This window comes from Microcaecilia unicolor, chromosome 12 (assembly GCF_901765095.1).
Source record: "Microcaecilia unicolor chromosome 12, aMicUni1.1, whole genome shotgun sequence".
NCBI lineage: Eukaryota > Metazoa > Chordata > Amphibia > Gymnophiona > Siphonopidae > Microcaecilia > Microcaecilia unicolor.
This window is the reverse complement of record NC_044042.1, coordinates 75,713,051-75,727,092: the sequence shown is the minus strand read 5'-3', so window position 1 is coordinate 75,727,092 and position 14,042 is coordinate 75,713,051. Positions and strand designations below refer to the sequence as shown.

At 48.7% G+C, this 14,042-nt stretch overlaps 1 protein-coding gene across 1 annotated transcript in view; it reads left to right on the top strand.

The window, feature by feature from the left end:
• Nucleotides 1-14,042, top strand: part of KCNH6 (potassium voltage-gated channel subfamily H member 6) — a 124,571-nt gene that overhangs the window by 88,840 nt on the left and 21,689 nt on the right. The window contains exons 7-10 of the mRNA XM_030221117.1: nt 194-393; nt 722-974; nt 5,491-5,684; nt 9,058-9,157. Of these exons, the coding sequence (XP_030076977.1) occupies nt 194-393; nt 722-974; nt 5,491-5,684; nt 9,058-9,157 (747 nt within the window). The remainder of the gene's footprint in view (nt 1-193; nt 394-721; nt 975-5,490; nt 5,685-9,057; nt 9,158-14,042) is intronic.

Sequence of the window (14,042 nt, the reverse complement as noted above, 5' to 3'; positions counted from 1 at the left end):
CTATTCCATTCCCTTTTAATGGAGCTAACATAAGTAAAAGAAGCTCTTGATCTGTAGATAAGTACAAAAAACTCTTGATCTATAACAGTGACCTTTGCTCACCCTTCTGGTTTTATTTCAAGAGGCTGAACTCTCAAAAAGACATCCAGCACCATCCTGTGCTTGACAGTCAGGTTGTATTTCTTCCTTTCAGCCTTGATGTATGCCAGTATCTTTGGAAATGTCTCTGCCATCATCCAGCGGCTGTATTCAGGCACTGCTCGGTACCACACTCAAATGCTGAGGGTGAAAGAGTTCATCCGGTTCCACCAGATCCCGAATCCACTGCGCCAGCGGCTGGAAGAGTATTTTCAGCACGCCTGGTCGTACACCAATGGTATTGACATGAATGCGGTAAGTACCTGAGGTCTATAATGCTTACAGAAATATTCTTTCTGGATGTGTTTTATAATGGCACCAAGGTGTATTGACTTAACGTTGAATGTCTTGCATTGTTCAAAGCCATTCATCATGTGCTGCCATTTTAAAGATGTACAACAGCGCAGAGTATATCATCCAGACAGTTCCGCATAGATTACCTTATTTGGGACAAATATAGAGAGCAAGACTAAGGACAAGGGAGATGATGGAGTCTAAGTAGCCAGGAGGTAACTGGGTTAGCTAAAGGATCTGTATTTGCCCAAGTAGTTGTGTCGTATGGCTGAAATGTTTGCCCTTTCAGGTGCTGAAGGGCTTCCCTGAGTGTCTCCAGGCCGACATCTGTCTTCATCTAAACCGCACCCTTCTGCAGAACTGCAAGGCCTTCCATGGGGCCACCAAGGGCTGCCTACGAGCTCTGGCCATTAAGTTCAAAACCACTCATGCCCCTCCTGGGGACACACTTGTGCACTACGGCGATGTCCTGACCACGCTTTATTTTATCTCCCGGGGCTCAATTGAAATTCTGAGGGATGACATTGTGGTGGCAATTCTGGGTACGTACTCCAGTTTTCCAAAATTCTATGCTTCTCATGTTTTCTTTTAGGTTTCTTTGTTTCATTTACCTCTAGATTTTGTTCATTATTTTCCTTACTTTCTCTCTAGATCTTACTTTTCATTTTTTACCAATTAAAATGAATATCTAGTTTTCAGTTCAGTTCTTTTCTGCCTTGGTCTTCTGCATAACTTTTCTTTCTCAAACATGCAGAATTAGGCTCTATGACTAATATAGGTTTACTTTTGTGAACGTCAGTGTGGTATAACCATGATTTGTTATAAAAGTGGACCGGTATAATTTATTTCTTACATCTATTTTGAAGTAAAACCTTAGTATGGTTGTATCTGTTACGTCCATCACCTGTTCGATGCTCCTCCCGGCTAAGTCATTCTGCAGCTCCATCCAAAAGGGACAAGGTTCAGTCTTAAGGGTCTGTTTCAGTTTCCTAAGTCCGGCAGCCGTCATCCGGCTTGGAGCAAGAGCAGCAGCCATCTTGGCTAGCTCAGGAGGGGGCAGCCATCTTGTCTAAACGAGAACAGGAAGGAACTCCATATCTGGTCGTGGGAGGATCTCCTATGGGGGCTGCCATGTTGGATTCACCTGAGTTTGGTTTGCTCTGATTGCTTCACTATTTAAAGCACTGCCTCCAGGCCTTCTTTGCTTCGGTCTCAGTTGTTCTGAGGAGTTGCTGTCGGAGTGCTGTTTGCCACCTAGCCTCTGTTCCTGATTGCCTGTGTACCAGACTTTGGCTAGTTTCTTGGATTTTGCTTGTTTGCTGCCTGCCTTGACCCTGGACTGATTTTTGACTACTCTTGCCTATTTGGAGTTCTGGTGCTTGACTGTGTCTGTTTCCTGCCATCATGGTCAGCAGCTGTGCAACCCCGCCGGTTCCAGAAGTCCTGGTGGCCACCTGCAGCTGAGAGCTCAACTCTCGGTGAACTGTGGTCGCTTCCCAGGTGAAGCTAGGGGTTGTCTGGCTGCCTGACCGAGTACGGCTTCACTCCATCTCAGCCGTGTTCAGTCGGGGCACAGGGGCTCACTACTACCAGGTCATAACAGTATCAGAATAGTTCTAGCACAGGTCCTTGATGGCAAACAGCTAATTTACTTGACTCCCAACAGAAAAACGTTCTAAAATTAAAAGTTCCTGACTTTTCTGTGTGACAATAATCAAAAAATGGGGATGTCTCGGACATGCCTTCTTCCAGACTGATCAGGCAAATATTTTGCTCACCACCGACGGTGTAACTCCTGGATATTCAAAGCTGGGACCTGTGTAGGCTTCGGCTTTGAATAGATCAGTAGAAATCCACTAAAGTGGAGAACTCGGAAATCCCTCAGGATATAGCAACCCAGAAAACAAGTTGGAAATCGACCATGGACTCCAGAAATGAGAGGGACAACCTTGATACTTTAAAGAAGATTTATTGATAAAAAGACTTGACACAGCACCATGTTTCGGACTATGGCCTGCCTCAGGAGTCTGTTGATGACAACTAGATGACAAAATCTCCAATGTAGTATCCGAGAGAAGTGGACATTTCTGTGGACTCTTCTTTAATGTTTTTTGCATTGAAAAAGATACTACATTGGAGATTTTTGTCATCTAGTTGTCATCAATAGACTCCTGAGGCAGGCCATAGGCCGAAACATGGTGCTGTGTTGAGTCTTTTTATTAATAAATCTTCTTTAAAGTATCAAGGTTGTCCCTTTCGTTTCTGGAGTCAACAGTTGATTTCCCACGTGCTTCGGCTTTGAATATCCAGTTAGTTTTTAAGCCAGCTAATACATAGCCACTTAAATCGATATTCAACACTTAAACAGCCATGGGTTACCACATAAAAATAGGACATTTATGTGGTAAACCTGGCCACTTAAGGGCTTAATATCAGCACTTAAGAGGCCAATTACTGACTGCTCCCCTGGAACGCCCTCAACATAGCCAGCTTTGAGTTTGGCACTAACCACGATATTTAGCAGCACTTAGATGTTCCAAGTGCCACTGAATATTAGTGGCTAGCCCTGAGTAAGTGATTTAACAGGTCAGCGGCTGGCTAAATAGCTGTGAATATTGGGATTACTATTATTTAATGAAATCAGTTCAGAGGAGATCACATCCTGTGTTTCCTCCATCATTTTATCTGCACAGGTTATGTAAAGCAATAATGAAGTAAATATTCATCCAGTGATGGTCAGCATTTTTTGGCTGCTGCCAGTGTTATGCCCAGATATTCAATGCTGAGCCATGTCCAGGCACTGGCATTAAATATCCGGGTTTGTGCAGCCGGCTATCCCTTATCCAGTTAAGTTCGACATTCAGCACTTAACCGTCTAAGTGAAAAGATAAGACTGTATTTTATGTGGTCCGATTTGTCCAGTTAAGGCAGGCAGTTAAGTACTGAATATTGACACAACTGCATAAGCGCCAACTCCCCCTGACTGCACACAAAATAGCCAGCTGTGGCTTTAGCAGTTAGTGCCGCTGAATATCAGTGGATATCCCTGCACAAGTGATTTAACCAGCCAGGACAACTTCCTCTGGCCAGTTATATCACTTTGAATTTCAACCCCAACAATTTTCATAAATGGAGCAAATGTGGGCTGGAAGTCTAGGAGCAGCTGTATGCATCCTACTCAGTGGAGTAGCCACGGGTGGGCCCAGGCCCACCCAGTAGCAGTACTCCTATGATGTGGCTGGCAGGGATCCCCAAGACCCACTAGCCAAAAACTCCCAATAACTGTCCCTCCTGCATACCTTGTAAATAGCAGATCTTCGCCTTCAGTGAGCAGCGATTGAAACATATTGCTCGCACCGGCCCCACAGCTTTTCCTCTGATGTATTCCCGCTTATGCAGAAACAGAAAGTTGCATCAGTGGAAAGGCTGTGGGGCCAACATGAGCAGTGTGTATTAGTTGCTGATTGCTGCTGGTGAAAATCTGCTGTTTAAAAGGTATGCGGGGGGGGGGGGGGGGATGTTTGAGAGATCATATGGCATGCAGACGAGAGAGGGAGAGACCAAAGCACTTGTGGGACGAGGTGGAGTTCTTCTGCCCACCCATTTTGGGCCCAGGCCCACCCAAAATTGGGTGTCTGTCTACGCCCCTGATCCCACTACTACTACTACTATTTATCATTTCTATAACACTACTAGATGTTCGCATCACTGTACACTTGAACATGAAGAGACAGTCCCTGCTTGACAGAGCTCACAATCTAATCAGGACAAACAGGACAAAATAAGAGATAAGGACAAAGAGTAACAAGATTCTGTGCAGAATCTGAAAGAGTAGCAAGATTCCGGAATCCCAAAGACTACTACTACTAGTAGTAGTAGTTATCATTTATATAGCATTACTAGACCTACATAGCGCTGTACTCTTGAACATTAAAAGACAGTCCCTGCTCGACAGAGCTTGCAATCTAATCAGGACAAACAAATAAGGGATAAGGGAATTATTTAAGATGAGAATGATAAAAACATACATGGGGAGTGAACAAGTGAATAGGGGTTAAGAGTTAAAAGCAGCCTCAAAAAGATGGGCGTTTAGCCTAGATTTGAAGACGGCCAGAAATGGAGTTTGATGTACTGGCTCAGGAAGTCTATTCTAGGCATATGGTGCAGCAAGATGAAATGAACAGAATTTGGAGTTAGCAGTGGAGGAGAAGAGTGCAGATAAGAGAGATTTGCCCAGTGAACGGAGTTCCTAGGGAAGAGTGTAGGGAGAGATAAGAATGGAGAGGTACTGAGGACCCGCAGAGTGAAAGTACTATTTCTTCACGGAGAGAGTGGTGGATGCTGGAATGCCCTCCCGCGGGAGGTGGTGGAGATGAAAACGGTAACGGAATTCAAACATGCGTGGGATAAACATAAAGGAATCCTGTTCAGAAGGAATGGATCCTCAGGAGCTTAACCGAGATTGGATAGCAGAGCCGGTAGTGGGAGGCGGGGATAGTGCGGGGCAGACTTATACGGTCTGTGCCAGAGCCAGCGGTGGGAGGCGGGGATAGTGCTGGGCAGACTTATACGGTCTGTGCCAGAGCCGGTGGTTGGGAGGCGGGGATAGTGCTGGGCAGACTTATATGGTCTGTGCCCTAAAGAGCATAGGTACAAATCAAAGTAGGGTATACACAAAAAGTAGCACACATGAGTTGTCTTGTTGGGTAGACTGGATGGACCGTGCAGGTCTTTTTCTGCCGTCATCTACTAGTACTATGTTACTTGTAAATCAATAAGAGGAGTTTGAACTATATGCGGAAATTGATATGGAGCCAATGAAGTGACTTGAAGAAAGGGTTAATATGAGCATAGCAACACTGACGGAATATAAGTCTGCAGCAGAATTTTGAACTGATTGAAGGGGAAAGAGGTGGCTTAGTGGGAAACCTATGAAAAGCAAGTTGCAATAGGCTAAGCAAGAGGTGATGAGGCATCCCAAAAGTTCTTGTTTCTTAGCTTTTACTATTGGAAGGGCCACGCCTGATCCCTGCAGCTCACAGTCTGTCTGTTCCATAGGAAAAAATGATATCTTTGGAGAAGCCATCAGCCTTGATGCACGTCCAGGAAAATCCAGTGCTGATGTCCGTGCACTGACATACTGTGACCTGCACAAGATTCAGAGGGAAGATCTCCTGGAGGTGCTGGACATGTACCCCACCTTCTCTGATTGCTTTTGGAGCAACCTGGAAATCACCTTCAACCTTAGAGATGTGAGTAAAGTGGTGTTTGGAAGTGGAAAGAAGGTCCTAAAGAGAGGACTGGAATGGTACACAAGAAATCTCTAAATATAATACAGAGCTCAAGGACAACCACTTCTTACATAGATAAAGGTTCTGAGCAGCCCTGCAGGATCAGAGCAGTGTCATGTTAATCTAGGCCTGAGCTTATTAGTCCAGGATCAGAGAGAGTGACCTAAAGCCTTGTAGTCTCTTGCATTTAATTACAGGGATACATGTTATGGGAAGAGGTGCACAAAGGGATGATTCCTGTGGCAGAGATGTGATTGACTTGTAGATAACACAGAAAAAGAGCAGTTTATAAGATGAGCATAAGCAGTAGTTACACATATGGATACCATATGTCTGGTTTTACCCGGACATGTCCTCTTTTTGAGGACATGGTGGGCAACCGGGCAGGTTTTGCAAGCCTGCCCGTTTGTCCGGATTTCCGGACAAATGGGCGGGCAGGCGGGCCTAGTGGTGTCCTATCCTCCACTCCCCTTACTATACTGTCCTGGTGGTCTAGTGACCTCTTCGGGGCAGAAAAGAGCCCCCTCTTTCCTGCCCCCAGCGCCTGCATACTGTTCCTTGCTGACAGGAGGCCGCTTCAACTCTTGGCGGTCATTTTGAATCGGCGCCGGGACCGGAGTCAGCAAGGAACAGTATGCAGGCACTCCAAGTAGGAAAGAGGGGGGTCTTTCCTGCCCCGAAGAGGTCATTAGACCACCAGGGCAGTATAGTAAGGTAAGGGGAGGGAGGATAGGACACCCTTAGGGGTGTGTGAGGGGGGGGGGTATGACAGGGGGTGGGGTGGGGCAGTGGCGTAGCAAGGGCGGGGCGGTGGGGACGGTCCGCCCCGGGTGTCGGCGGGTGGGGGGTGCTCCGTCGAGAGCCGACAGCTCTCGTCTCCTGCCGCTACCCTGCTTTTTTTTTTAATCCATTGCAGCGACGCAGGCAGCGCTTCCCGTCTGCCCTGTGAAGGAGAAAATCACGTCGCTGGCGTCGGGCCTTCCCTCATTGTGTCCCACCCTCGAGGAAACAGGAAGTTACCTCAGAAGAGGGCGGGACAAAACGAGGGAAGGCCCGACGCCAGCGACGCGATTTTCTCCTTCACAGGGCAGACGGGAAGCGCTGACTGCGTCGCTGCAATGGATTAAAAAAAAAAGCAGGGTAGCGGCAGGAGACGAGAGCTGTTGGCTCTCGACGGAGGAGGCACAGGACGGGACCGGCTCGGGGGAGGGGGAAGCTCAGAGGGGAGAAGGGGATTGGGGAGGGTGGGAGAGCCTAGAGGGGTGCTCAGGGGGAGAAGGGGATTGGGGAGGGTGAGTGAGCCTAGAGAGATGCTCAGGGGAGAAGGGGATTGGGGAGGGTGAGTGAGCCTAGAGAGATGCTCAGGGGAGAAGGGGATTGGGGAGGGTGGGAGAGGCCTAGAGGGGTGCTCAGGGGAGCAGGGGATTGGGGAGGGTGAGTGAGCCTAGAGGGGTGCTCAGGGGAGAAGGGGATTTGGGAGGGTGGGGGAGCTTAGAGGGGTGCTCAGGGGAGAAGGGGATTGGGGAGGGTGGCGAAGCTTAGAGGGGAGAAGGGGACTGGGGAGGGGAGTGCTCAGAGGGGAGAAGGGGTCTGACAAGGGGGCAGGAGGGAAAATGGATCCATGCCTGGGGCAGGTGGGAGAATGGGTCTGGGGCTGAAAAAGGGGGATGCAAGGCATGTGGTGGATGAAGGGGGCTGAAAAGAATGGGCAGAGAGAGAGGGGACAGACCCTGGATGGAAGTGGGGAGTGTGAGGGAGGGCAGACCCTGGATGGATGGGAGAGGGAGGGCAGACGGATTGAAGGGGCAGAGAGAAAGGGCAGATGGTGGCTGGAAGGGGGAGAGAGAAAGAGGGCAGACTGGGGCAAATGGTGGATGGAAGGGGCAGAGATAGAGGGCAGATGTGGATGGGAGGGAGATGACAGACTGGGGCAGATAGTGGATGGAAGGGGCAGAAATAGAGGGCAGACTGGATGGAAGGGGGCAGAGAGAGAGGGCAGACAGTGAATGGAAGGGGCAGAAAGACAGGGCAGACAGTGGATGGGAGGGACATTAGAGAGGGCAAACACTGGATGGCAGAGAGTGAAGACAGATGCTGGATGGAAGGAAGACAGTGAAAAGAAGATGAGGAAAGCAGAAACCAGAGACAACAAACTGTAAATAAAATATATATTTTTATTTTTTTGCTTTAGGATATAGTATTGTAGCTGTGTTAAATGTTTATAAATAGAACATGTAATAAGGTAATCTTTTATTGGACTAATTTTAATACATTTCGACTTAACTTTCAGTGAAGAAAAACCCCCTTCCTCAGGTCAGGATAGGATACTGTAACAGTACTATACTGTATTGACCTGAGGAAGGAGGTTTTGGCCTCTGGAAGCCAATGTATTAGTCCAATAAAATGGTATTTTATTTTCTGTATTTGTTTTATTTCTATTTGTTAATTTGTAAAGTGGTGATTGGTATTGTTAGTTTTTTTTCAAATTTACATCTGCTGTCTTTATATTTTGCACAGTACTAGGGGACATTTTCTGTTTCTGTGGTGTTGCATTGTATGCAGAGTCTGGCATCTTGGGGGTTCAGTTTAATTTTTGTCTAAATAGAAAGTTTATGATTACTTATTCTATAGTGGATTAGGATGTATCTGTGTTTGTGAAAAAGACATGGCTTTCGGTTGGCATTGACTGTGCAGGATTGATGATCTGTACTAATCTGTCTGTTTTCGTTTTACAGTAGGTGAATTGATGTTCTAGTGCTCACTGTAGTGTTTAAGATGCTTTCCTTTTCCTTGTGTGACTCGTACAAATTACTGTTTATGGTATGGTAGAATTGCTCTATAGGTCCTGAGTGTTTTGTATTCTCGGTATGCCTAGTACTGGATTTGGGGGGGGGGGGGGGTTAAAAAAATTACCGGCCCCGGGTGTCAACTACCCTAGCTACGCCACTGGGGTGGGGTGGGGCGTGATGTGAGTGGGTCAGGGTGTGGCAGGGACGGGATATGTGTCCTCTTTTGGGGGGGAGCAATATGGTAACCCTAGTTACACAGACACGTGAAAAAACATGATAAAATATTTTGGTTCAAGATCTTGGTCCTTTTCCAACCCTAGAAAAAAACAAATAGATACCCAGTGCTGGCCAGCTTAGAAAAAGCCCAAATCATCATGAGATTTTATTGTTTCACTCGTGTGCCAGTGCAGCCAGCCAGACCTCTACTGTAGATTGGTAACAAGGTGGGTAACAGTGGGAGAGATAACGGGTACTTGTCTGACCGTGAGAGATGGGGCAGGGTAGCACGGACATCTTTCTCCATCCCTTACATTCTCTTTTATTAGGCAGATGGCATCCTACATTCTCCAGCCGTGAAAGATGGCGATCCCTCAAATCGCCGGCCACGACACTGGAAACATCCCTCGCGATGGCGTAACAAGTCTGGTAAGATTATTTTCACGGGCTTAGTGGTTTTGTTTTTCCTAGAGATTGTCATTTTGCTGTTGCTCTGGCACTCTTTATCCTTACAGCAGCCCTGTCAGAGAAGGGTACAGCAGAGGTGAAGAGACAGCTCCAGCCAGGGAATGAGCATCACTGTGAAACAGTTCGGAGAGGGGGGAGGGGGAGGAGGCTGGAGACTATAGTACATGGTCTCATGTTCAGCTCCTCTCCTCTCTTCCAGAGGCAGCAGGTGGAAAGGACAGGCAGCTCTGCTCCCTTCCACAAAGGGCAGAGAACGTCACACTGATATATGAACTAGAGATTTATGGCGTTTTTATGTACTAGTTCAGAACACTCAGGAAGCGGCTATTGCCTTTAGGAAATGAAAAACACTTGAGTTAGAAGTGCAGCATTTTAAATCCTCTTCTCTGGTGTGTTATAAGATGATTTTTAACCACACAGCGAGATTCTGAGAAATGTGTTTGCCTTAATAATTAGACCTTCTTAAAAATGAGTTTGGAAAGGGCATATGGGAAGTAATTCTATAAAGAGCTGCCCAAAGTATGTATGTAAAAGCCGCTATTCGAGTCATTTATGTGACCACATAGGTGTGTAAACAATAATCTGGCTATGTATGCATATCTACGATAGAGTGTACTTTGCAGGTGGGCGTTCGCATGGGTGGAGTCTGGGCTGAGCATGGGTGAGGTGCACATTTACTATAGGTTATCCCCCTGATATTCAGCTGGCGGCAGGCAGCGTTTTTTTTAAACGCTTACCGTCGCCAGCTGAATTAGCTCCCAATATTCAGCGCCGGGCCATGTCCGGGCACTGGAACTGAATACTGGGGGTTAAGCTGCCCTAATTTAGGCTGCTTAGCTATGCGGATGCTGGCACTGAACACTGCTGGTATTAATGTAACCTCGGGCTCCTCCCCAGTGCCGCCACCAGCGCCACCCCTGACCTGCCCACTTTTTAGTTTGGTGCTCTGTGGGGCTACTCAGCGGCACTCTCTGGTTAAGTGCCACACAATATCCCCACTTAGATGACGGAAAGTGATTTAAGCGGCCAGGAGAGGCTCCTGCCTGCTTACATTTCTTTTAATATCGGCCCTTATGCGCATATCTCCCAGATCTGGGCATGAGCTTTTATACCAGCTGTATGGCTGCTTGTGCCTAAACACATATCCTGATTCACTAGTAGTCTAGAAAGGAAAATGTCTCTAATAGGCACCCTGTAGCCCCCTAATGCTATAAACCTGCATGTACAATGTTACGCTTAGTGTGAATGTTGCATGCACAAATTATAGAATATTTATTTAATTTATTTAATTTTGCTCACACCTGTAGCTCAAGGTGAGTTACATTCAGGTACGCTGAATATTTCTCTGTCCTAGGAGGGCTGACAATCTAAGTTTGTACCTGAGGCAATGGAGGGTTAAGTGACTTGCCCAAGATCACAAGGAGCAGCAGTGGGGTTTGAACCGCCGCCTCTGGATTGCAAGACCGGTGTTCTAACCACTAGGCTACTCCTCCACTCCACAGAATAGTGTCAATTATGCACCATAACAATTAATAATTAACTGCTAATTGGTGTTTAACCAATTATTGATTACTAGTAAAACATGCCCGTTTCTTGCGGCAATGAAACGGGTGCTAGCACGGTTTCCTTCTGGACCTCCCCCCCCATCCCTACTCACCCCGTCGGCGTTCGTCCGCCATTGTTGCGGACCTCGGCACCACCTTCAATGTGCTGACATCGCTCCGCCCTCGACGTCATCACGTTTGACGCGAGGGCGGGGCCCCAACACAGTGTTTTTGGTGGCTTCACCACCACGAAGGCTTCGAACCGGAAGGAAGTGCCCGGAGTACCTGACAGTGACGTCAGTGTCCTCAGAACGTTGAGGGTGAGTTTTATTATATAGGATAATTGTTGTTAATTGGCTATAATTGGCACTAATTAGCAGTTATGCATGTAAATGTCCTTAGTCGGAATTCTATAAATTGTGCATGCAAAATCCATAGCATGCAATTACAAGATGGGCATTGGTGGGTCGAGGTGTGCCTAGCACTTATGCGTGCAGGTTACAGAATACTATCAGTTACTCGCCTGACAGCAGTTAGGTGTGAGCATTTACAACAACTTTTGAGGCATGTAACTTAGGACATATGCTAATATTCCTATGCCTATAGTTCAGACACCAGAGTCATCCCATGTAGACCGCGGGGGTTGCCCTTTTTTTTTTTTACACTGACACCAAGTCAGGGGTGACTGACATCCTCCCTAACCCCCTCCTTTAGACCCAGGTCCATTGTTCCCTACCTTACATCATTTCTCTGCCCAGGCCTCTGGCAGCAGCAGCAGCAATTCACACAGGGCCATTTGTCTGAGCCCACAGCCTGCTCTCTGCTGCACCCCACCCTAGTGGAAGCAGGAAGTTAGGTTGGAAGGGGAAAGACAGCAGAGAACAGGCTCCAGGCTTGAGCAGAGGGCAGGTGTGTGAATCATTGCCACTGACAGACCAGTGGCGTAGCCAGACTGCCAATTTTGGGTGGGCACAAAATTTTCTCTCTACCCCCCCCCCCTCCCCCAGGAAATATTTAGTCACACTTTTCAGTGAGCTTTCAGAGGCCAAAACCTCCTGCCTCAGGTCAGTATAATGCTGTTACGGTATCCTCTCCTGACCTAAGGAAGGAAGTATTGGTCTCTGAAACTTTATTAACACAGGTGCCATATTACTTTATCCTAAATTAAAAATAAAATTATTTTTTTTACCTTTGTTGTATGGCCATTTACTTTTTCTCATTGTGTTGCTCCCAGTCTCTAGATTCTGCTTTCCTTCGTCTTTCTCTTGCCAGGGTTTCCTGTCCATTCATCACCTATGGCTTTTCATCTTTTCCTCACCCTTGTTCGCCACATGCCCCTTCCTCTTATTCTCCAGTCTTTCCCTACTCTGTCCTCTCCCTCTTTCCATCCTGCAGCTCCCCTCTTTCTCTCCCCATCCTTCGTGTCTCCCCTCTTTCTTTTGCATCCAGCGTCTCCTTTTTCTCCCTACCCTTCCATCCAGTGTCTTCCCTCTTTCTCTCCTTATCCTTCCACTCATCTACCCTCTCTCCTGATCCTTCCATCTAGTGTCTCTATCTCCCCTCTCCTTCTATCCAGTGTCTATCTCTCTACCCCTTTCTGTTCAGTCTCCTCCCTCTCTCCACATCCTTCTAGTTTCTCCCCTTTCTCTCTGCATCCTTTCATCCATCTCCCCTCTTTCTCTCCATATCCTCCCATGTCCAGCAGCTCTCTTCCTTCTAGTCCCTTCTTCCTCTTCCTTCCTTGTCCAGCAGCTCTCCAGCCCCTTTCTCCTCTCCCTCCCATGTCCAGCAGCTCTCTCCCTTCCATCCAATCCCCTCCTCCTCTCCATCCCATGTCCAGCAGCTCTCTCCCTTCCCTCTAGTCCCTTCTTCCTCTTCCTCCCTTGTCCAGCAGCTCTCCAGTCCCTTCCTCCTCTCCCTCCCATGTCCAGTAGCTCTCTCCCTTCCCGCCAGTCCCTCCCATGTCCCAGCAGCTCTCCCTTCCCGTCAGTCCCTTCTTCCTCTCCCTCCCATGTCCCAGACGCTCTCTCCCTTCCCTCCAGTCCCTTCTTCCTCTCCCTCCCATGTCCCAGCAGCTTCTCCCTTCCCTCCATCCCTTCTTCCTCTCCCTCCCATGTCCCAGCAGCTTCTCCCTTCCCTTCTTCCTCTCCCTCCCATGTCCCAGCAGCTTCTCCCTTCCCTTCTTCCTCTCCCTCCCATGTCCCAGCAGCTTCTCCCTTCCTTCTTCCTCTCCCTCCCATGTCCCAGTAGCTCTCTCTTCCTTCCCTCCAGTCCCTTCTTCCTCTCCCTCCCATGTCCCAGTAGCTCTCTCTTCCTTTCCTCAAGTCCCTTCTTCCTCTCCCTCCCATGTCCCAGTAGCTCTCTCTTCCTTCCCTCAAGTCCCTTCCTCCTCTCCCTCCCATGTCCCAGCAGCTTCTCCCTTCCCTCCAGTCCCTTCTTCATCTCCTTCCCATGTCCCAGGAGCTTCTCCCTTCCCTTCTTCCTCTCCCTCCCATGTCCCAGCAGCTTCTCCCTTCCCTCCAGTCCCTTCTTCCTCTCCCTCCCATGTCCCAGTAGCTCTCTCTTCCTTCCCTCCAGTCCCTTCCTCCCTCTCCCTCCCATGTCCCAGCAGCTTCTCCCTTCCCTTCTTCCTCTCCCTCCCATGTCCCAGCAGCTTCTCCCTTCCCTCCAGTCCCTTCTTCCTCTCCCTCCCATGTCCCAGTAGTTCTCTCTTCCTTCCCTCCAGTCCCTTCTTCCTCTCCCTCCCATGTCCCAGTAGCTCTCTCTTCCTTCCCTCAAGTCCCTTCCCCCTCTCCCTCCCATGTCCCAGCAGCTCAGCCACTTTCCCCCCAGGCCCACGAATCCACATCCTTCCCGCACTGTCGCAGCCCTTTTGTCCCGCGGAGGCAGCGTTTCCTTCCTGCCCTGTCTTCTCCCCAGGCTCCACTGCATCGTCCCTGTAAGAGGAATGGTTTTCCTTTTCGACCGTCGCGCTGCGCTGCCATACACACAGGCAGCTTCGCTCCTCCCCCGCCGCGTTCATCCGGCCCTAACAGGAAGTGCATCAGAGAGGGCCAGAATGGACGCGGCGGGGGAGGAGTGAAGCTGCCTGTGTGTATGGCAGTGCAGCACGACGGCCGAAAAGGAAAACGATGCCACTTGCAGGCCGGGACGATGCAGCGGAGCCTGGGGAGAAGACAGGGCAGGAAGGAAACGCTGAACGCTGCCTCCGCGGGACAAAAGAGCAGCGACAGCGTGCGAAGGATGGGCGGGCCTGGAGGGAAAATGGGTGGGCCTGGGCCCATCCAGGCCCACCCGTGGCT